The sequence below is a fragment of the Antechinus flavipes genome, chromosome 5 (genome assembly GCF_016432865.1).
Source record: "Antechinus flavipes isolate AdamAnt ecotype Samford, QLD, Australia chromosome 5, AdamAnt_v2, whole genome shotgun sequence".
NCBI classification, from domain to species: domain Eukaryota; kingdom Metazoa; phylum Chordata; class Mammalia; order Dasyuromorphia; family Dasyuridae; genus Antechinus; species Antechinus flavipes.
This window is the reverse complement of record NC_067402.1, coordinates 46,847,192-46,872,090: the sequence shown is the minus strand read 5'-3', so window position 1 is coordinate 46,872,090 and position 24,899 is coordinate 46,847,192. Positions and strand designations below refer to the sequence as shown.

Sequence of the window (24,899 nt, the reverse complement as noted above, 5' to 3'; positions counted from 1 at the left end):
TTAACTTCTGGCTATCTTTTATCAATGTTAAAAAGGGAATCATAATAGAATCTAAAGTTAACTTCTTAACTTCTGGTTACTTTTTATCAATAGTAAAAAGGGAATAATAATAGTATATATCTCAAAGGATTGCTGTGAGGATCAATATCAAGAAATGATATTTGTAAAGTGTTTAGCACAGTGCCTTACAAATAGAAGGCACTTACTAAATGCTTGTTATCTTTTCTTCCTCCTAATTAAACAAGTAGCCAAAGAAGTCCTCCTGGCCTGACATTTCTGCTTTTATCTTGATTAGGGAACACCTTTATGCCCCAGAACAGTGGTCTCTAAACTTTTTGTAATCATACATCTCTATCAGTTAACAACTTGGGGAAACATTCCCAATTTGCATATTTATAACTTGTGTAATCTTTAGTTTTACGTCAAATATGTGTAGCACTATTCTTGTAATTAAATTCATTTTTAACCTTGTGCAATAAAATACAAGTTTTAAAGGATGAGATAAAGAAATAATACTTGATATAAGAATCGGTAGAGTTCTTCTTTAGTTTATGAGTAAAGAAGTGACACAGTCTAGTCTGAGTTTTAAGAAATTTGCCTCTGGAGCTCCTGGAAGATAAATTAGAATGTGGAGAAACCTGAGGCAGAAACCATTAGGAGACTATTGCAGGAGTCCTGGTGACAGGTAATGAGGGCCTAAATTTGGCCAGGGATCACATGAATAGAGAGAAAGGGTCAAATGAGAGAGGTTTCCTAGAAGAAGAAGTTACAAGTGTGGCAGCTGATTAGATGGATATGTGAGATCTCAGAAAATGAAAGTCTCTGATGACCCCCGTGTTCATCTCAATGGAAATAGAGAAATTTAGAAAAAGTGTGCATTTGGGAGGGAAAATAATATAATGAAGCCTCCAAAACAGACCAGAATGCATTTGTTACTGCTTATCTTGTGACCCACTCTGTCCCCTATAAAATGAAAAAAGCAGGAAAAGCAATGAGCTATAATGCTGGGTGCAGAACTCGCCTTTCAAGGATCACCTGCCTCAGGCACGCTGATCTGGGGTCCTGGGGGAAGGGGGTCTCTCCATTGGAACTTAAGTGGCTGCTGTATAAATGCCCAGATGGTTGTTGAGTTATTAGTAATCTGATGACCAACTCAAAAGGGGATACTTAGAAGCTTGTAAGAGCAGAGGAAAATGATAGAATGGAGTATATTAAGGGATAAAGGAAGTTATGGATGAGGTGAACACAAGGTTCCCTCCCAGCCCAGCCCAGCCCAACTAGCAGAATAAGTGGAGTGTGACCCACCCTCTGAGTGGTCGACTACACACCTTTGAGATCAAGTCAGTAGGGGCCAGAACCCCTCCCCCTCAGACATCCTGGCACCTCAAGGACTTGGACCTCCCAGTTCAAATGGACTAGTTACTGCTCTACAGTAAATAAGGGTATGGGAGGTGGTATGTTTAGAGGGAAAGTTAATCTGTTCCAATTTTGGATAGATTTTAAGATGTCTACTAAATATCCAGTTAGAGCTGCCTGGAAGGCAACTGGAGATGTGAGATTGGGGCAGGATAGGTAGAATTCAGAATCTTCAATATAGAGATGATAATTAGATCCATGGGAGCTGATGAGATCACCCAGTGAAGGAGAAAGAAAGAGAGAAGACAAGGGTCGAGGAGAGAGCCCTGACAGTTAGCATATTGAAGAGGAAGACTTCTTAATCTTTTTCTACTCATGACCCCTTTTCACCTAAGAAACTTTTACCTAATCTTGGTTATATAGATATGTTAAATATGTTTGCAAATCAAACAGTTACTGATAATAAATCATAATTTTCAACCCTCACATTGAGCTATGAGACCCCATGGGGGTCACAATCCACAATTTAAGAAGCTGGGTTCTAGGAGGATCTTTCAAAGGAGACAGAGGAAGAACAATCAGATAGGTAGGAGAAGAACCAAGAGAGTGATGTGCTGAAAACTTAGAAGGACAAGAAGGTAATCAAGAAGAATCAAGGACAAGAGGGTAATTAACAGTGTCAGGCACTGTAAAGAGGCCAGGGAGAATGAGAAGAGAGAAAAGGCTGTGGATATGGCAACCAAGAGAGCAAGATTTTGGTGGAATGATAGAAGATCAGAAGCCAGATTGTAAGGAGTTAAGAAAAAAGCAAGAAGACAAAGTTAGAGGTCTTTAAATGCTAGGAGAATGAATGGTACTGAGCTGTTAGAATCCAATATAGTATTTCTTCTACTATTTGTAAGAGAGTATATGATTATAGCAGTGCCGACAAATATCTTGCATTTTATGTCTATTTCTTATTGTTGTTTCTCATATGTATGTTCTTGGCTCTCATACTAACGTTCTACAGGTTTTTTTTCTTCACTGCTTTTCACTTTATTGTGAGACCATTCCATGATCTTCCTTTATGTTAATGGTAAATTAACTTGTACTCTAAACTGGTATTGATCATGGCAGTGTTGGCTCTTAGCCTCTGCACTGTAGTTTTGTTTCAGCTAAAATATTTATAAGAAATAGTAGTAATTACTGAGATGCAATGTGATTTCGAAAAAGTTGTGCTGAATTTTGATTTAGGAGATACTTGGTTCAAATCTCACCATTAGTGATTATTAAATATATAGCTTTGAGCAAATTATTAAATTAAAAGGCACAATGGATAGAGCCCAGACCTAAAGTCAGAAAAACAAATCAAGTTCAGCCTGAGACTTTTTAACTTCCTCGTTGTGTGACCCTGAGCAAATTATTTAACCTCCAGCTGCCTCATTTTTCTTTCTGTAAAAATGGTCATGATAAAAGAATTTGACCTCCTGTGGTTATGAGGATAACATGAAGAAATATTTTAAAAGCACTTTGTAAATGTTAAAAAGTTGTATCAGTACAAGTTATTCATAGTAGAGTAAATCATCCCAAAATTCATTTTCTTCATCTATAAAATGAAAATAATGATACCTACTGCACATATTTATTTTTCCGCTTTTATTGTGAACATTCAGGAAGCTAATGTACATAATATGCTTTAAAAATATTTTAAGATGTGCACAGAATTAATGAATTCCAGCTGTTGTTATGCTATTATCATGTCTTTACCTTTGTCCGATCTCCATTTTGTGAGAGTCAATAGTTTGTTAACATGATAATTCTTGTTACATTTGGGTGGCCGGGAAAAACAGTTCTCTTTATTGTCACTTCAGAGACTTGGTTAGTTAGTACCTTCCAGACTTTGCAGTATGTTGTCATAACCTTTGAGAACTCAAAGTCATCTCCATGCTATGATGAAACACCGGATTAAGGCTTTTGTGGATATTTTTAACATTTTAGGGAAAAAATGTAAAATTATAAACCAAAGTTAATTTCAGAAATTTGTTGAGAAGAGAGTACACATTCTGAAATAGCTTTTATGACATATATATATGATTTTTTTTTTTTTTTTGCTTTGGGATACATACCATGAAACTTCATAGTAAAACTCTTTAATCTAGAGAGGTGCTTTAGTGCCAGAACTCTTAATCCCATTTAGCAAGTGAAGAAATTGAAATTTAAGAGATTAAGTAATTTGCCCAAGATCCTATATCTAGTAAATAACAAGGACTCTAGTGGATTTTATTTTATTTAAGGCTGTTTTTTTTCCTCCTAAATAACCTGTTAGCATAGAATCTACTATGGATTTCTATTTTACAAAATTTCTTGATATAACTGTCATAAAATAATAAAATATTAATATTTGGAATATAAAGAAAAAATGGCAAGTGCAAAGCTTAAAGATCTCATGGAAAAAGTGACTCTTAAGATGAATGTTGACAGGGACATGATCTCAGAGGTAGAGGTAAGGAGGGTAGTATATTCCAGTTATTGGAACTGGTCTCTTAATCAGCAAACATTTTTTAAGTGTCTACATTGTATTGGGCATGTAGTCTGGCTAGGGAGAAGGCACAGAAATGAGAAATGGAGCTGGCTCTGAGCAAGAGTAAGGCTATTTTAACTAGACCAAAAGAACAACAAAGATAAGAGATGTGTAATAATGATGGAAAAGGTTAGTTGAGGCCTGGTTGTAAAGAGCTTTAAATACTAAAAAAAGAAGTTTATATTTGATTCTAGAGAAAAAGAAGAAGGATGCTGTTGACAAAAATCACTGTGGGGGAAGAATTGGGGTAGGGAACAATGAATCTGAGATGAATAAAAAACTTATTGCAAAAGTTTGGTAAGAGATGATAGAGACTTTGACTTGAATGGTGGACCCTATTCCATAGACCCCACTTGTCTAGATGGGAAAACTGAGGCCCGGTGACACAGAGTTATTTACCGAAACTCCCATGGATAATATGTCCAGGCCATTGTTTTGAATCTGACTTCTGACCCTAAATTATCAAAGTATTAGTCTCTATATTAGGAATAACTTCCTAACTACATTAACAACAGAAAAAAAGGAAAGATAGTCACAAATAGCCTCTTTCTAGAGATAAGTGAAAACTAGTGATTTCTGGATCCAGGTATAAGCTGAAATAAATAGCGTCTAAAGTCCTTTTTCACTCTGAAATTTTGTGCATATCTGTCAGGCCGGATGTTATCTGCTTTTTATGTTTTCTTTTGTTTCATCTCAGCAATCAATTCCAAAGTAAAAGTTACTGTTTTCATTTCCTCTGGCCAGTTTTTGTCAGCCAGCACTAGAGTGGTTTCAGCACAATTAAAAATAAATGTTCTTTTGCATTACTTCAGAGTACAGTTAGCGTATTTCCCCTGGGCCTGTGGGATGACCAAAAGCCCTGCTTCTTTCCACCAGACCAGGGCAGAAGGAGGGAGCAAGGACAGGAAGAAGTTTGAATGAGAGAGAAGTTGAAATTGTGGACCTGTTGGGACTAGTGGGAATTTTCTGAGCATTGTCCAATTGATGCATCATCTAAAGGCAGTGTCTTTTCCCACACTGAACCTGTCATTCAGAGCACTTGCTGGGGACTAGGGAGACTTTGAGACAATTCAAACAATAGCCCCTACACAAAGACAGCTTGGAAGGAATAGATGATACACATAGAAAAACAATAACTCACCAACAATGGGAGAGAGCAAAGAACAGCTTTATTAAAATCATACTTTTTGAAAAAGATCATGGTATAGTTGGACGAGCCCTGAAAAGCCTGAGGACCTAAGTTCAAATCTGCTAAACTGGAATTTTGAAAAAGTTACTCATCTGTCGGGGCCTCATCTGTAAGATCAGGTAATTCTAGATCATCTCTTTTAGAACAGTTTCTTTTAAACTTTTTTTTTTTCACATAATAGTCTTTTTCTCATTCATGTCATGATCCACTGCAGCCTTTATTTTTGGATAGTTTGATTTCAAGCAGGGGTATTCTTGAATTGGCTGAGTTGATTTTTAAATTTTCAGTGTGAACATTTGTACTTTGAAAATTCACAAATGCTACATATCAGAGCTTGATTTATTGTTTTGTTAATTTTATAGACTTAAGAAAGAAACAAAGGAAATGTTAATAAAGCAAATTTAGCTTAAAACTATGTCATGCCTATATTTCCTTCCCAGAAAGCCACTTGTTAAATATTCACAAGACATCTGATTTTAGGTGTTCTCAGGTGAAGAATGTTCTATAATATTATTTTGTACTAAGTTGTTAATTTTGAAAGGTTTATTATGGTAATATTAATGAATGAGAAGCATTCTTATTATCTAATTTTCTTATGAAAAAATATAGCTTGAATGTAGAAGGATTATACCAAAAACAAACTTTATTTTGAAGATTTTCATTTTCTTAATTTTAAGTAACAATGTCTAATTATTAATGTAAATTGAGTTCTTTTCATTTCACTTTATGTGCCAAGTTCCAGGGTTCAGAAGTTCATTGAACATACTTAAATCTTCTCTTGTTTTGGTTTTTGTTGTTGAATTTCCCCCCCCAAAAGCCGACACCAAACTCCAGTGATCCCAACCATGTTCTGCTTGACCAAATACTGACCTGCCTTTGCCATATGAAGAAACTTAAGCCAAATTCTTTTACTCCAAATCATTTTCCAGCTAGTTCACTCCATAAGAGTCAGCAAACTTTGAAGTGTAGTGGGTGAAAAAAAATTGCCTTTGATGTGTACACAAAGAAGAGTATTTCATTTGGGAAAGGAGATACACTTGTTCACTTTGCTAAATGAATTTGATACTCTGAAATCATTTAGGAGTTCATAAAATTATTCTTGTTTAATCCAGCAATTGTACCACTGATAGTCTCTTGGTCTTGAATTGTTTTATATTAAAATTTGTAGTTCTGCAACGGGGGACCTGGTTTTGGGGTCTATGCACAATACTTTTTGATGAAATTATGAGTCTTCCCTCTCTTGCTCTAAATCTATTACTCATTGACTGATCAACAGCAGGACAAGATTATCCTAGCCTGATGGCTTAGTGGATAGAGCACCAGGCCTGGAGTCAGGGAGACCTTGTTTTAAATTTGACCTCATACCTTACTAACTCTGTGATCCTGAGGAACATACTTCTATTTGCTTTAATCTACTGGAAACAGAGATGGCAAAACCTGCTAGCATCTTTGCTCAGAAATTCTCATTGACAGTATGGCCCATTGAGTTACAAAGAATTGGACATGACTAATCAATTGAATGACACAGTTGTGTCCTAGTAGCTGGACAGGAACAAATTATTCTCTTAGAAACAAAGCTGTCATGTATGGAATTCAAGCCCCTATTTAATCTTAATTTTTTTAAATTTTAATACACATTTCTTTGTGAATCATGTTGGGAGAGAAAACAGAACAAAAGGGAAAAACCATGGGAGAGGGGAAAAAAATAAGTGAATATGAATGTGTTGATTTACATTCAATTTCCATAGTTCTTTTTCTGGATGAAGATGACATTTTCTGTCCAAAGTCTTTTGGGATTGCTTTGGATCACCGAGTTTCTGAGATTCTAGTTAATTTTAACATAGGATGAATTATGGAGAGAATTATGGAGTCAGCAAGACCTAAATTCAGATTTTGTTCCAGACATTTACTATTGTATGACCCTAGAAAAATCACATAACCTCTGACTGCCTCACTTTTCTCACTATAAAATGGGGATTAACTCATAAGATTGTTGTAAGAATGAAATGAGATAATGTTAGTAAAGTGCTTAGCACAGTGCTTATCACATGAAGGATACTTAATAAATTCATGTTCCTTTCTCTCTACTTAAAATACCTTTGTCTTTTCCATTCAAGACACACTGAACATAAAACTATCAGAGAGAAATTGGTGAGTGTTGGGAGACTTACTGGCATCCTTAAGTCAAAGCTTAATAGGAAGTACACATTTAGAGTAAGTAATACCTATACAATAACAGTTAAGATATACTTTCAGAATTGTACAATTGATCACAAATGAACAAAATATCTTACCAAAACACAGATTTCTCAGGCAGTTATAGAAACATCAATATTTCCTCATCAATAAAGAAGAACAACATTTATGGATAATCTAAAATACACGAAAAATAAGTTGAAAGCCCAGAAAAACATTTCTACAACCAACTGATGTCACTTAACAGACCAGTAGAAAAAGTTCAACAGCCAAATGTATGCTAAACTTGTCAAGTATAACCTATTCTGAGATTTATGAGAAATATGTCTATTGTTACACTGTCTCTACATCAAACTCTGGTAGACTCACCAAGTTCTTTCTGCCATTGCCTCCTTGAATCACTCCCTATGTGGGACTCTTCTGCTGAAAACAACAAATAAATGAGCTAAAGGAGTAAGAAGGAAAATCTAGGTGTCAACTGAATAGTTCTGAATAATTGGATGAGGTGAAATGAAAATCTGGAAAAGCAAAGATTAGAATACATTATTGCTGGGTTCCATGAGCTATCTTAGAACACTTTTTTCTATCATATACAGAAATTTCAAGAATCACATTCTACAGCTTCATATAGTGTAAGGAATCCCCTTGTGTTAATGTTCTACTCAGGCAAATTATCTTGTGTTCAATCAAGGGAAATTTGGATTTGTAGAAAAAATTGCGTAGCCAGAGGTTTGTTTTTGTGAAAAGGTATGCACATGTTTATTAGAATATTTGACTTGGTTGGGTCCTTTTAGTTAAAACAAAATAGTTCATGTTTCCAGCCACTTAATGAGAAGTTGTTAGAGTGGTTTACCTCTGGACCTTGGGATTTCTATCCCAAATGTGTGTGTGTGTGTGTGTGTGTGTGTGTGTGTGTGTGTATGTGTGTATGTATGTGTATATATATATATATATATATATATATATATATATATATATATATATATAATTTCTCCAGTTAAAGGTCTATTTTGATGTGTAGAAATATCTTTAGAAAAAAAAAGACAGTTCTGTTGATGCTGGTTTTCAGCAGGTTCTCTTTTAAAATGAAAATATGGGGAAGCTTGGGGAAAAAAAAAGAAAGGAGTGAGCCTCTTATAAAATTCAGCTGCTTTCTCATTGCTTTGTCTTACCCTTTACTGTTTGCATTTCAGGCTCAGCTATGTGAACCATGCAGAGGATCTGGCCTCCAAACTACTCCAGTGTTTCCCAAAGAACAGATTGTCTGCCCCAGCAGCCCTGAACCATGAGTATTTCAGTGATCTGCCCCCCCGGCTATGGGAGCTAACCGATAGTGAGTATGACCCAGACTCCAGGTCCTGTGAAAGCAATAAAATCAGCGTGCATGTTCACACACACGTACACGCACACACGCGCCACTCTCACACATTCGGGTCTGGACATGCACATAGATGTGCGTGTGTTTACTGGAATCCTGCCATTCAAAGTGCAGAGTTTGCTTGATACAGGAAGAAAATGGATTCCTTTTTCGCTATCTCCACTCTGCAGTGTGTAGCGAGATATCTTTGTATTTGATTATGTGTGCATCCAAAAGAATTATCTGAGTAGTCATTCAAAAAGCAAAAGAAAAATGCAATTTACATATTTAGTGCTTTCCACATACAGTACTTTGTAACTGGCTACAGTACATAGAATTTTTTTTTTTAAGATTCATTTCTATTTGATTCTCAGATATTATCTTTGTTAGAACAATAACCTTAAAACAGCCAGCTGAGGAGTACAGAACTGACAACTGTTTAATTTACTGAGCAAAAAATATAAGAATGATGACTTGTAATTCACTTTAACCAGGAATGCTTTTGGTTCTCTCAGAGGCAGCCCTTCTCTAGCTTGTCTGTTAAAACAAAACATTTTCCTGGTGGCTTTGCATTTTGCTTTTACTCCCTCTCTCAAAAAAAAAAAAAAAAGTTATTTACACAGCCTTTTTCAATTACATTTTAAATATTTGGGAAGGATTTATGGCAGGGAGGTCCTTATCTCTTTTCCAAAGTGTAAAGCCTCTGTCTTGTGAAATCTTGTAAAATTGGATTGCAGTAAGAATATTTCTGATCTGTAGAGATATGTTCCACCCAAATGACAAATTCTGATTATTCTTGTAGGTTTTAACATTTAAAAATCATGGTTATTTTCTGACACTATCTTGGTATGTACATGTTTAATAACATATTGAGTGTTTTTATTTTCCTACATATGAGACATTTTATTAACTGGAGGTAGAGTTTGCTTCCTTTACTCTCCTAGATTATTGGAATTGAGAATTCTCAGATGAGGGAACTCCCATGTGCTAATATAGGTTGACACTTTCTCTATAGTTTATGGTTCAAGAAAGCTGCCTATGGAACAGGAAAATTATATGATTTGCCATGGGTCACAAAGCTAACAAGTGTCAGGGATGGAATTTGAATCCAGATCTTCCTGACCAGTGGACTATAAGTTAGTCCTCCTACTTTATTTCCTTCCTCCCCTAAATCATAAAACTGACCATCACAACAGCTCTACCCTAATTTTTTTCTTAAAATAAAGATGAAATCCCTGTGGCTAGATAATGAAATGATGATGAATCTCTCTCTGCTGGAAAAAAAAAATGATACAAAGAGCTTCATTAGTTTATGGCTCATCAGACATCAAACATACGGTTTGTTTTTCATTTAGTGTAACAGATAACTCCAAACCGCTTGGCGTTGGTGACATCTCAATCCCATCTGACTCGACGATTGAGTTTAAGCCAGGATTTTGATAGTCTCCGAGTTCTGAATTCTGTAGTAGTGCTTCCCTGTTAATATGGACTTATTAGCCACTTGCCACTTAGTTTATCAGCCAGTGGTTAAATCCAGTTCTATCAGTGGAGTAAATGCCTGCACATTATCACTCGGCAGCAGGCTGCCAGCAGAGACAGCCTTGTCCCCATCATTAACGAGCACAATGTATGCAGAACACCAGAGGGGAATTAAAGCCACAAAAAATACCTCAGGGTGGCATTTTTAATATGAGAATTTAATTTGTAATTTCACAGATTAAGAATTTTGGCTGCATTAATCCTTTTATCAGCTCACAGCAGGTTATTTGCAGAAGCATAACCATAAGGCGATATTCATTGGCAGAAACACGTCTTTGCATAGCGTTAAACATCAGGAGCGGTGGAACCTTTTGAAGGGGGGAGAATAAAGATGAAAAATCATTATATTTTTAAAGCAAGATTCTGCTAAAGGCCTCCGGTAACAATTTCGAGTTACAGAAATGCTATTTCTGTGTCTAGTAGATAATCATTATGGAGCATAAATCCAGTGGCAAAAAAAAAAAAAAAAAAAAAAAGGCACAATTCCAGTACCGAATACTACTATCGCTTCCATTTGGAACAACCTGGTCCTACTTGTAAACATGTCTACAAAACAAAGGATTCCCAGACTTTGGAGTCTTGGAGAAGTACTCCTTTTATGGGAAATATGACTAGTTTGGGCACTCTGTTGTCTAGGTCCAGGTTTTCCCCCATGAGGTTTTTCTCACAAACTTCCCCAGTGACAATATAAGCATGTGTAGAGCCATGTGAATGAAAATGGACAGTTGAGTGGGCAGTGGTAATAAGACTGGTGTCCTCTCCTAAGGAATTTTTTTTTTTTTTTTAAGGAGGCTTTCATGGTAAGGAACCTTGCAGAATCAATAAAGTAGTTGGCCTAAGGACTAAAGTCTTGCTTTGGATGCATACACCAGAGTAGACCTAATGTTTTCAAAGATGACTTCTAATACTTTTTGGAAAAATAACTCTGAGGTGAAAAAAAAAAGGTGAAAAGGTAAAGTGGAAAGAAATGTTATTTAGGAAGGAAGGAGGAAAGGAAGGAAGGAAGGGGAAGAAAGAAAGAAAGAATAAAAGAAACACTAAAGAGAAAAGAAAGAATGAAGAAAGAGGAAGGGAGAAAAGGAAGGAAAAGACAGAAAAAATTAGAAAAAAAGGAAGGAAGAGAGGAAGGGAGAAAAGGAAGGAAAAGACAGAAAAAGTTAGAAAAAAAGGAAGGAAGAGAGAAAGGGAGAAAAGGAAGGAAAAGACAGAAAAAGTTAGCAAAAAAAGGAAGGAAGAAAGGAAGGGAGAAACAGAAGGGAAAGAAGGAAAATGTTAGAAAAAAAGGAAGGAAGGAAGGAAGAAAAAGAGAAAGAAAGAAAGAGAAAGAAAAAAACACGAGGTAACTTATGGAAGAATATAGTTCTACTCATAATTCCTTTTTCCCCTTCACAACCCAAATTCTGTACTATAAGAATATAATGCTTTGATGTCATTGGTTAAGGCTCCCTTAGTCACTTTGACATTGGCTTGCAAAAAAGAAATACCTGTTGCTCAATAGTCTTCTTTATAAAAGAACACATGAAAATTTTTAACATTGCTCCTTACTGTTCTACTTCTTTAAACTCTCTCAGACCCATTTGCATAGGACCCATATGTGTAAATAATTTATAACCCACCTTCAAATGAAGTAAGGCAAAAAAACGTTTCAGCCTGCGCAAGAATAATAAATGGTGAAGACTGCGTGTGCCCTAGTAGAAGTTGGTTAATCCTTGTGGCTCTTGTTCCATATACCTTGTCATTCGCCCTCCATCCTAAAACCCCAACAGCCTTGCTCCACTTCTTCACAAAGATTTAATTGCTGCGAAGTAAAGGGAGGGCTGGGCATAGAAGGAATTCATTACTTTCACCAAATACACTAAGGGCATTCTCTAGTGTATACTATCAAGTTTCATAAATAATTAAAGCTGAACTACCCTTGTCAAAGTAAATGAACAAAGTACATTTTACAGGGCCGAGGCCCTGATTTTATACATTCATTTGCTAATTCACAAAATGTGCGTCTGTGAAAGATGAGTCCCATGTTTGGAATAGCTAGCAGGACTTCCACACTTGGAAGCATCCTAATATGGATATTTCTTTTTAAAAAACTGACCCATTGTTTTAAAAAAAAAAAAAAAAAAGAAAAGAAAAGAAAAAAAAGCATTTATATAAAAGAAAACTGAGAACCACCTGTTGCCAAAATTCTTCATAAGAAGGAAGGAAGGAAGGGAAGAAGGAAAAGGTGTTGGGAGAGAGGGAGGACTAAAACTAAATCTTAGAGTGTATGTCTTCTAGTCCAATAGTCTGGGGTGGGGGTTGCTTTTTTTTTTGTTTTTGTTTTTGTCTCTGGTCTCTTATCTAAATAGTTCCACAGCAGATGTTAGATAAAGAAAGGAATGACGTGAAGTCAGTTAGCTAGTCACTAGAGTTTCCTGAGCACCAATGATATTCCTATTCTTAAGCCATGTATCATGAGGAATGTTTCAGAGGGAGCCATGATCTCATCATCTATGTGTAAACCTCCTGTGCGGATATATATCCTATGACACACACACGATTTCATGCTGTGGAATTCTTCCTACAAGATTTCCCGGGAGACCTTAACCAGTGGGCTTCAGCTCTTTCTTGAGCTTTTAAAAATTTCTTTCGATCCTGTGTAAGAGTCTGTCTCTGTTATCAGAGGGAGCGTGGTCCGGGACTCAGGAAAACCTGGGTGGGAATCCCACCTCTGACACTGTATAACTTCAGGTAGGACATTTCATCTCTCCAGGCTTTAGTGTTCTCATCTGTAGAATGGAGAAGATCCCTATCTCCCAAGGGTTGTGAGACTCAAATGGGATGTCATTTTAAAAGTGCCCAACAAATTTAAAATGCTCCAATAACGTCAGTTATTTTAATTATTCCTACTTCCTCACCAACCCCCTACTACTTGACCAGCTTACTTCCTTTATCACTTTCCAATGATAATCACTTATATCAATTTTTGTGTGCAGACTATCAGAAATAATATACGATAACCTATATGAAGCTACAGTGAATCTATCCATTAAGCAGGAGTGATCCGTTATCCCTGGGTCATCTTGAGTAGATTTATCTCAATCCATTCATTACCCATGGGTCATTTTCAGTGGATCCATCAATTTTGCCCATGGGTCATCTTTAGTGGATCTATCCAGTACTCAAGGGTCATCTTTAATCAACCTATTTATTAACATAGTCACCATCACTGGATCATCTGTTACCCATGGAAGATCTTCAATGAGTCTATCCATTATCTGTGAATCATTTTCAACTAGGTTCTTTAGACATCCTGGGGAATAAGAAAGCAGGTTTTGCCACATCAGCCTCTCTCCCCTCCCAGAAATGGATTTTTTGAAGAGATAACAACTGATCTCAATGAACTAATTCAACAATATGTACAAATATTATACATATATATATCTTGATATCAATATTGATATATAGTATAAGATAGTAAGGTTGCCCAAAAGGTTTTTTTCCCTTTTTTTTCCTCTCTCTTTAAAAAAGAATAGTGTCAGGACTCTTTATTTTTGGCATTTCTTTGTCACATCTTCCAATATTTGCCAAAAAAAGAAAAGTACTTAGATTTGAGTAAGGGGAAAACAAGAATAATGTAGAAATACAGAGGCTATTAATATCCTCTTGTCCAAAAGAAGGATAAAAAGCAAGAAGACAAAGCTAATTTAGATAATAATAATAATAATAATAATACCTTACTTTTGGATAGTGTTTTGTGCTTTGGAAAACATATTTATGCTCATTATCTTACTTGATACTCCCCATACCTCTCTAGGAGTACAGTTGTTAGTGGTTTAAGGCCTGTACTTATGGGTTAGAGAATGGATGGATTTAATTGGGACAAGCTTCTCAATGTAAGAGGTTTATTGAGTTGAGGTTGCCCGACTAGTTAGTATTACCTTGCTGGAGAGTTAGAAATTAAAAGGGAGATTCTTCTGGTCCACAAGAAATCCAATTATAGCAAGGTATATGATGGGGTTTAGGGGTTTAGGAAAAGAAAGGATCAGATTGTAACATCACATCTGGTGAAAGAGACTTTGAAGACATTACAAGTTTGTATTATATCCAGAAGGCAATGGAGAATCATAATTAATGGATATTGATTGTATAGAACTTTGTGGGGCAATCAGAGGCTTGGAAAGTCTCAAAAGGGAGGTTTTGCTACTCCAGATGACATAACTATTGCCTAGACAAGACAAAAAGCTTCAGAAAGAGTTGAATAATGTTAAATGGAGTCATTTTTCACTGTTCCTGCCAGATTGGACAACTTTCTGCTCCCTAAACTCACCCAGTCTTTTCCCTCCAGCACTTCTCTCATCCTCTGCCCTGAATGTTGGTTCTTCCCTCCCCTCTGCCTGGCGAATTCTTAGCTAGCTTTTAAAGCCCGGCTCAAATGCCGCCTCTTCCACGAAGTCTGCTCATTATCCCCGACCAATACTTTACAGAGTGTGTTAGGTTACATCTGTCCCGAATACTTGTGCCATTATCATTACTGTGCTTGGGCCAAATCCCTGCTACTGTCTTAGCTACACATGATGATTTCCCAGTGCTTAACCCAGCTCTCCCTACACAGAAGGTGCTGAAGAAGCGTTCACTTATTGAAATGAATTACCTCCATATTATATTGAGATAGCACTTTTGCAACAGTTGGCCATCCTGACGAGGGAGACATTAAGATTCAACAAGTATTTGTTAAGGATATACTACATTTTAGGGCATCGAGAGGGGCTATGGGGATGCCATGATGAATAATGCCCTCAACAGGCTTATCCTCTATATAAATTACTCAGCTATGAGACAAAATGTGCTCAGGAGAAGACAAGGAAACTGGAAAAGAGGAGAATTCATTTCCTTCTAGGGCCAGGAAGCATTAGAGACTTTTTGTAAAAGAAGTAGAAGCTGGGCTTTGACACGTCAGAGATTATTCTATATTTTAGGACTAGGTTTGGGAGTCCAACATCTGTAGAAACCATGACAGCTTCCCTTTCTCTGCATCTTTGTGTTCATAAACTTTGAGTTAATTTGAAACTCAACCATCAGCGTATTAGATCATTTCAGGATTGTGCGACTCTTAAAGTCCCCATTTGGGGTTTTCTTGATACATATTTCAGTTTGCTATTCCCTTCTCCAGCTTATCTTATAAACAAGAAATTAAAGCCAACAGACCTAAATGATTCGAAATCAGGGAAATGAATCTTCAGCACTCTGTCACTGTACTTCTTCAGCATCTAATGGTTGAGTTTTTCCCCTCAGGTAAATAGAGCACATAACTTACCAAAAGCTCATGCTCAGGACTTCTGGGCAGCTAAGATCCCACCCTCATTTCCCAGCTTATTATTTTCTTTTCAAAAGGGAAAGTTTACTACAGCATTTCAGTCATTTAATCAACAAGCCTTTTTAAAGTGATTACAATGTGCTGAAGCAATATGATAAAGTGCTGAACGTCCTAAGACAAGAAGGAATATCCTTGCCTCAAGGAGCTAACATTTTAGCAGGGGACACAAGGTGTGTGTGTGTGTGTGTGTGTGTGTGTGTGTGTGTGTGTGTGTGATAGGTCCAGAAAATGAATACAAGGTAATTCTGTGAATTGAGGACACTAGAAGCTGGGGGATAATAATAGCATTTTTAAGTTTTGGATTGCACTTTACAAATATTATCACGTTTTAGCCTTGTAATCCTGGAACATTATTATTATATTATTATACACATTCTATTATATATTATTATACCCATTTTGCAGAAGAGAAAACTGAGACAGAGTGAGGTTAAGAGCCTTGCCCAGAGTAAGTGTCTATGGCAGTATTTGAACTTAGATCTTCTTAATTCCCAAGTCCATTATTCATTCCACTATACCATTTAGCTGCTAGAAAAAAAAACTAGAAATGCTACATATGAGAGATGGTCCTGGAGCTGTAAGAGATGAAATTTAGGAGGAAGAACATTTTTAAGCTGTATCTGTGATCTCATAATTCTGGTGCCACTTAACCCCATTTGCCACAGTTTCCCCAGCTGTAAAATGAGCTGGAGAAGGAATTGGAAACCTCTCCAGTGTCTTTGCCAGGGAAACCCCAAAGACTTGCGCATAATTCAAACAACTATACAACAACAAAATGCCTTTATCTCGTTTTTCTGTGAAAGTCTTTATTGTTGATTTACAGTAATGAAAGCAGAAGGAAATATGCTAATAAGTCATATCTAAAATTTTCATTTATCCACAGTGTCTTCTGTTTTTACTGTCCCAAATGTAAGATTACAACCAGAAGTTGGAGAAAGTATGCGGGCCTTTGGAAAAAACAATAGTTATGGCAAAAGTCTGTCAAATAGCAAGCACTGAAGAACACATGGTTGCCGAAAGGGGATGCAGGTAAGATGGCACAGATTTCTTTAAAGAATCATTTTCAGAAAAATTTAAGCAACAAGCTTCCCCTCTCCCCTCCTGTGAATAGAGTATTTCAGATTCTTTTCTGTAAGTTTTTTTTCTTCTGAAAACATCATGGAAGCCTCACATTTTCAAAGCCATTGAACTAGCCATGGACACCACTGAGAAGTCATGTTCCCTCTCTCTGTGTCCTCCCTGTTGCCACATGATTCTTAGGGTTGAGTCTTTTAAAACTTCAGAGGCCACCAAACGTTGCCCGTGGACCTTGATTTGCACACTGACCTCTTTTTTAATGCTCTCTTTAGTCTGATTTTGGCCCCTTACTCCTTTCTCTCTCATTCTTTTGCTCCTCTGAAAAATGGGTTGATTTTTGTCAGAGCCAGGATGTGCCAGAGCTAGCTAGTACCAGTCATTAAATTTTCAGTGTGTGCATTTACACATCAGAAATTTTACATGTTAGCACTTGACAGTGCTACAAATCAGAATTGGATTGATTATTTTGTTCATTGTCTTGACTTAAGAAACTGATGGAGAAAGTGTTATAAGACAGGGTAAACTTAAAAGTGTTTTATCCTTTTAGAGAACCAGTTATTAAACATTTATTAGTACATCCCTGGTCAGAGCCTAGGTAAAAGTGTGATAAAATGCTGGGTACCAAGAGAAGGCTCCACAAGAAACAATTTGAATCAAGGTTGAACATGAAACCATTTATTTTTATTAGGTTGGGATGATGTTGACTGAAGAGCCAAGGTTAGCATCTGCTGTCACTCTCCTGGACTGCAGAAGTATCACATCAGTAGGAAATTAATATATCTAGAGATGAGCATTTGAACGAGCCATATATGAGACACGCAGGGAAGGTGAGAGCTGAATAGGAAAGATAATTAGTAAGATGTCAGAGGGAAAAAAAGATTGGATTTGGTATTAAAAGACCTGGACTTTGGGCTTGCTTCTGCCAAGGTTCAAGACTACTTTGTTTGTGCTGTTGGACAAAGTCATGATTAGATATGTCAGAACCAGTTGGTACTGTTTGGGGGCTAATCACCCGTGGTAGTAGGACCTTTGTCTCTGTCTCTCGGTATGGGGTGAACAATGGTGGAGTAGATGGACTCTTTATTGGTTATCTCCTGAGATATATAGATACATAGATATCTACAGACACACATAGTGTATGTATGAATGTGTGTGTATATATATATATATTTATGTATTTACATGTAGAATATAGTGTATATATATAGTATATATGTATATAAATGTATGTGTATGTATGCATATATGTACATGTATGTATTTATTTTCCTATATTCCCTACTTATTTGTGTCAAAAAATCTTAGTGCAGTTTTAAACTTTAATCTTTAAAATTTCAAAAAAATGTAAGTCACATCATAACAGCGTAAACGAGCAAGATTCTTCTTCCTATAATTGTGATGATCAAATAAGCAAACCTTGTTGTACACACACACCCCCCTGATGATTCGCTTTATCCATCTTCTCCATCCCATGAAACTGGCTATTAGGAAAACATTTATATTACGAGCTCTGACTCTGTAAAATCTCGGATTTCAGGGTCATTTCTTGGGTGTGTCCTTATTGGGTCTGAGTGTGAGGAAGGGTTCCTATTCTAATCACACTGATTAATCTGTAAAGTTGATTTCCAGGCCGATTACTCGTCCTGTGCCTCAGGGCACGACTGCATTGGCATTTCAGGAGCATGGCCCACTATCAGAATTGCTTGAACGGTTGCCATGGTGAACAAGTCTGCCAGTTCTGCTTCAGTCACTATTGATCATGTGGCTGATTGGTCAATACTGTGACCCATTTGGCTCACGGAGTCGGGAGCCCCAGCTTTCTCTTTTGTACACCGAGCAAGGAAATTCCTCCCTCTCAGGATCATGCTGATGATTTATGAATGATCCTGAGATGAAAGATGCCAAGATGAAAGGTAATTTGTAAATGCTGGCCAGAATTACTACAGAACTGGCCCCTCTTTGGTAAGGAACCGTAGCCAGACATAGAAAATCCTGAAATGTCTCCAGTTGTGATTCTTTGCATCCTGCAGGGGATGGGGGCCGAGAGGTGGGGAAACAACCTTCAGATTGCTCAACTTCACCTGCTCTATTTTAGGGCAAAGGATAACTCGTATTTTAGTTGTTCATGCCAAGTCAGGACTGAGTTTCAGACCAATAGCATTGGAATTCAGAGAGCAATGGCATACATGAGGATAACCACATGCCTTTAAACTACTGAACATCCATTGCCACAATGAGACTCCCAGCTTGATAAATTTCTTGGTCAGTTCAGTAGAACAGAACCCTTCTAAAATGTGCTTGTTTTATGTTATTCCTACAACACATATATACACAAACATATCCAAACAACCCCAGATTTCAGTTCAGGGCTGCTGAATTTGTTTCCTCATCATCAGGTTTTTTCATTAGGCCAGGAGTAATATGAGAATAGCCAATTAGATCTTTTAGCTCTCTATGACAGAAGCCCAGTGCCAAAACCATCACCAATATGGCAGCTAAAGGTATTCACTGAAAAAGAATTTTTAAAGGCGGCTTGGAACTCCCATCATTCTAAGAAAGGATTTTCTCTGTAATCTTATTCATTCATGTAAAAAATTGTGTGTGTGTGTGTGTGTGTGTGTGTGTGTGTGTGTGTGTAGTATATCTGTGTTTACCTTAACGGTTTTTGTTTTATTATTATATATCATGAATTACAAATACATATTTTGTTACATCACTAAATTTATGTTTGTTATTTTATTATTAAATTTTTTTGTTTTATTATTAAGTGCTGGCACAAGCTTATGCTTCCATTGTGAATATCATTTGTCTAGGACTGTTTGCTCTCAGGGTCAGATAAATGGTGCCATAGTGGAGAGAGTGCTGGACATGGGGTCCAGAAGAATCATCCTCCTGAGTCTCAGACATTTACTTGCTATGTGACTCTGAGCAAGTCACTTAACCCTGTTTAATTCAGTTTCCTCATATGTAAAGTGAGCTGGAGAGAAAAATGGCAAACCTCTCCAGTACCTCTGTCAGGAAAATCTCAAATGAGGTTTGAAGAATTGGACCTGAATGCAAAATGACTCATTAGCCCCAATATTTACCTTATCTGTTTTGTCCCTTGCCTCTTACTTTTTACATCTTTATTTTTTTCTTTTTCTATCTTTATCGGTTTTTTCTCTCTCAATTCCTTCTTTATTCAGAAATACCATTGAGACACATTGATCCTTGTTGGGGGCGGTGTGTGTATTTCATGCTGCCTCTCAGAGGAAGGATGCTGTGGTCCAGGGATGTTCCTGTCAGTCAGTGGACTCCTCATTTTCATTCCGTGCCTGTGTGGAGGTTCTGAGCCTATCTGTGCAATGACTGGTTAATTACTCTGAAAAGCCAGATAATACTGACCATGTATTGGTCTCACTTCCACAACATCTAAAGAAAAAGAAAACTATAGAAGTTATAATGTAAAAGGTCTGTCTGAAAGGAGATTCATGGGGAAAAAAATAATAACCATAGCTCCGAGACTCTGATTTTTTGGGTGTTGATTTAACTAAGTGTCTAAACAGGCAGCAGCATCTTAAACTTCCCAAGTGTCTGTGTTCTGGGTAAAGCAATAGCACTGGGAGCTTGGATGGGGGTGGGGATTCAGATATGACAAAGCTTTAAGCTAGTACTTTAATAACCCAGCTTTGGGGACTTAAATGAAAATAACTGTGAAGAAGCATTCATTGTATGACTGCAGCCATTGTAAAGATGGAAGACTAAGTGGGGAGGATGATGTGTTTCCAGCCCTAATTTCCCTCCCATATCTCAGTACCAAATTATTTCTATACATGTATGTTGAGGGTCACTTTAATTATTTAGCTAATCATGCTGGATTTGCATAAATTGGCTTTAGTGGAAAGGCTAATAAGATGCATTTTGCTTTGCAGCTGAAAGCAATTTAGGTTTTAGAATCTAGTAACAACCAAAATGAGTGACTTAAAATTATAAGAGTCTGTACTTAAAATGGGGTGAGTGCCACTGGATCATTAAAATTTGTTTTTGTTTTTTGGTTTGGGTTTGGGTTTGTTTTCTGTTTTTTTTTTTTTTTTTTTTTTTACATTTTCCCTGTCCTCATTCAGAAATGTTACTTGATGGTTTTATGGCTTTTTCCCACTTGTGTTTATTCATCATCAAAGGGTGAGACCACCAGAAAGAGAAAGCTCTAAATGATATGCACATGGAAATTTCTCTAAAGAAAGGACAGAAAAGTCGGGTGACTGTCATTTGCATACTTATTCTCATTAGTGATATATACACATGTTGTTGTTGTTGTTGTTGTTCAATCATGTCCAGTGCTTTGTGACCCCATTTGGGGCTTTCTTGGCAAAGATATTGAAGTGATTTGACATTTCCTTCTCCAGCTTCTTTTACAGATGAGAAAACTGAGGCAAATAGGGTTAAATGACTTTGCCCAGAGTCACATAGTTAATACCTGAGGCAGCTTTGAATTCACACATTTGAATCTTTCTGACTCCAGACTCAAGACTCTATCTTACTGCTACATAGACACACACATATAGACATATTCCCTTATACACACATAGATGTATGTGTTGATATATATATGTATATATATACATATATATATATATATACATATATATATGTGTGTGTGTGTATATATATATATACATATATATATATATAATTTTATACTCACATGCAAATCCCATACTTATCCCCAGAACTAGTTTAGTTTTCCATTCATATGACAAAAAAGTAGGGCAATGCATTGTCTAGATCCTTCATTGGATGCATATGATATGATCAATAAAGTGTCCTTTTGTTGTCAGTTTTGACTTAGAATATCAGATGATAAAATAATATATAAAGGTTGAAACATCTATTCTTCAAACCTATCAAATTGGTAGAAATCACAAAATCTGGTAGAAATTACATTATCTGGAAAATGAAATTATTTTTTCAGGTTAGACTATAGGCTCACATTTCCATAGCACTTTACAGTTTACAAAATATTTTCTTGACAAAAAAGAAGCATGATTCCCATTTTGTAGATTGGCTAAATGAGACTTAAAGAATAGGTAAATGATTTGACCAATGTCTCACAACTCATCAGTACTTGGCTTTGGAGTTCTTATTCTAAATTACAGTAATTTCCAGTACATGACTCAGTCTTTTTGTCTTTTTGTCAGTCAAGTCCAAACACTCAAGTGGTTGAACCTTCAGAGACTCTTTTTCAGTCTTTTTAATACTATTATCATTGATTATATGCTTTATTCACAAGCATATGCATGGCTTATTTTATTATTGTGAATCTAGGGAAGGATTTCTAAATAGGCATTTAGCATTGTGCCTAGCACATAGATGCTTAATAAATGCTTATTCTTTTCCCTTTCTGAAAAAAAAAAAAAAAACCATCACAAAAGACATTATTTTAATTATAAATGAAAGAAAGGAAACCTGGAAGAAACTTAGTTTAAAAAAAACACATTTTGCATTGGGTTCTCTTTACTCAAATATTTCCCCTAAAATAGAGGACAATCTTTGCAGTAATATCTTCTTGGCTCAAAGAGCATTTTTCCAACTGGACCTTTTGCTGTTTCTTCGTGATATTCTCATGGTAGAATTTTAGGGATGGAGGACCTCAAGTGGATCCCTATAAAATTGAAAGTTTTAGGGTTTGGATTACGGTTTTGTTTTGTTTTGTTTTTTGTGTTTTTTTGGCCTTTTCCTCATTCTATAAAAGAGTTCCAAAGCATGTACCATAGTGCTAAATCATGGAAAACAAGATGACCAGAGGATTCAAAAGGAAGCTGAAAGGGAGGCGGGAATATCTCTCTTAGACAATGGAGATGGCAAACTCACCTAACCCTGATAGGAACCAAGTTCTGCCAAAACAGAGGAGGCCAGACCATGACAGACTGTGCCTGGGAAATGGCCACATGATTCTATGTCCATATTTATGAACCCTGAGAAAGTCCTTTATCTCATCATAACTTTGTTACTTTTCTTCTGCTTTATGACCTTTCTCCTTACTAAGACTAACCCCTCTACATGCATAAGTATCCCATTCCATCCTGTTTGTTTCTGGCAGATGATTGACCATCACCATCCTCCTTTTCTCAGTTATCTTTAGTGGAAGTATCTGAAGACAAAAGGGAATGTATGTGAGAAATGTTACAAAGGTTTAATCAACAGATTTTGGCAACAGATAAAGCAAGTAAGAGAGAATGAGTTGAGAATGACACTTCAGTTGTCTAAGTATCTGACTGGGAAGACAGTGGTACCCTCCATAGTAATAGAGGAGTTTGGAAGGAAAGAGGGATTAAAAGCAAAATTAACGAGTTCTGTTTTGAATAGGTTGAGTTTAAGATAGGATTTGAGATTTCTAATAGATTTGGAACTGAGAAAATAGAAGAATCTGTCCTGAGACCACGAGAAGGAATAGAAGTAGAATTTGTCAATTTGAATTTCATTAGCTTAATTGAGTCCATGAAAACTGATGAGATAGCTAAGTGAAATAGTATAGAAAAAGAGAAAAGAGTCCAGAACAGACTCCTACCTTGATTAGGCATGACTTGAATGAAGATCCAGCAAAGAGGCTGAAAAAGAGGGAGTAGGAAGGGGCAAAGAGAACGAGAACAATGTCATGAATCCTAGAGAGAAGAGGATATCGAGGAGAACAGGGAGATTAAAAGTGTCAGAGGCTACAGAGAAGTCAAGAAGAGTGAGGATTGGAAAGAAAAACCCAAAGGCATTAGAATTGACCTTTAGATTTAATTCTGCCCACAGAGTTAAAATTAGAGGATAGAGAAACATTGTTTATGCTTTCACTGAAGTAAATGTAAAAATAAGTAGTAATCATGATTTCAGACAAAGCAACAACAAAAATAAACCTGATTTAAAGCGATGCACAGGGAAACTACATTTTTCTGAAAGGTACCTTAGAAAAAGAATTAATATCTATGCTAAATAAATATGCACAAAATAGTATAGCATCTACGTACCTGTATGAAATTACAGAGAGAAGTGGATGCCAAACCTATAATAATAAGGGGCCTTAATCTACCCTTATCAGATTTAGATAAATCTAACCTTAACAAATAAAACAAGTAAAGGACCTGAATAATATTCTAGAAAAATTAATCATTATTCACCTATAGAGATTATTGAATGAAATAAAGGAATATACACAATCACATAAGGAAAGATTAATTCTAATATTATATAATGTATTTGAAATAATAGGAAATGACTGAGTGGAGGAAGAGGATATTACCAAATTTCTCTCTGATACAATTATTGGTTCAATACCTAAACCAGGGATAGTTAAAAGAGAAAAAGAAAACAAAAGACTAATATCCCTAATAAATACAGATATGAAATTTTAAATGCAGTATTAACAAAGAGACTATAATAACACAGCACAAAGATTGTATACTCTAACCAGTTTGGGTTTATGCCAAGAATATAGAGCTATTTTAGTATTAGTAAAATGATAAAACATACTTGATGATATTAATAGCAGTAAGAATCCTGTAATTATATTAATAAATACATAAAATCTTTTGACAAGATACAACATCATTTCTGTTCAAAAAAAAAACTAGAAAACACTGAAATCAATAGATCATTCCTTAATACAATAACTATCTAAAACCAAGAATCAAATTATCTGTAGATAAATTATATGTCTTTCCAGTATGAAGATAAAGTAAGATGCCCTATTATCATCATCATTACCCACTCAATATATAAGTGTTAGAAATTCTAGTTATAACAATGACAAGAAAAAGAAATTGAGGAAATATGCATAGGCAAAGTCTAAGCAAAACAATCATTTTTTACATGACATAATGGTTTAATTAAAAGAAGCCTAGAAGAATAAATTTAAAAAACTAATAAAAAAATTTAAAAATTTCATCAAAGCTGCAGAATATAAAATAAACCCACATAATAAATAATTATCACAAAATTGTCAAAAGCCAGCAGGAAAGGGTTAAAAAAAAAAGAAAATTTTCATTTAAAATAACTATAGAATGTCAATGCACACATGAACCAACCTCAAAACACTCCAATAGATTTAAATAATTGGAGCAATATCCATTCCTCATAGGGAGGTCAGACCAATACAATAAAAATAATAATACTGTATATATTAATGTACTTATTTAATGCCATACCAATTAAACTATCAAAAATTACTTCATATAATACTAGAGAAAACAATTCATCTTGGTAGACAAAAGCCAAGAATCTCAAGGAAATTAATGTGAGGAGGGGGCCT

At 36.0% G+C, this 24,899-nt stretch overlaps 1 protein-coding gene across 1 annotated transcript in view; it reads left to right on the top strand.

Moving 5' to 3' along the window:
* Positions 1 to 24,899, top strand: part of CDK14 (cyclin dependent kinase 14) — a 545,438-nt gene that overhangs the window by 496,654 nt on the left and 23,885 nt on the right. Inside the window, 2 exon segments of the mRNA XM_052000624.1 lie at positions 8,495 to 8,634; positions 16,434 to 16,579. Coding sequence (XP_051856584.1) covers positions 8,495 to 8,634; positions 16,434 to 16,549 — 256 coding nt within the window. The 3' untranslated portion in view covers positions 16,550 to 16,579.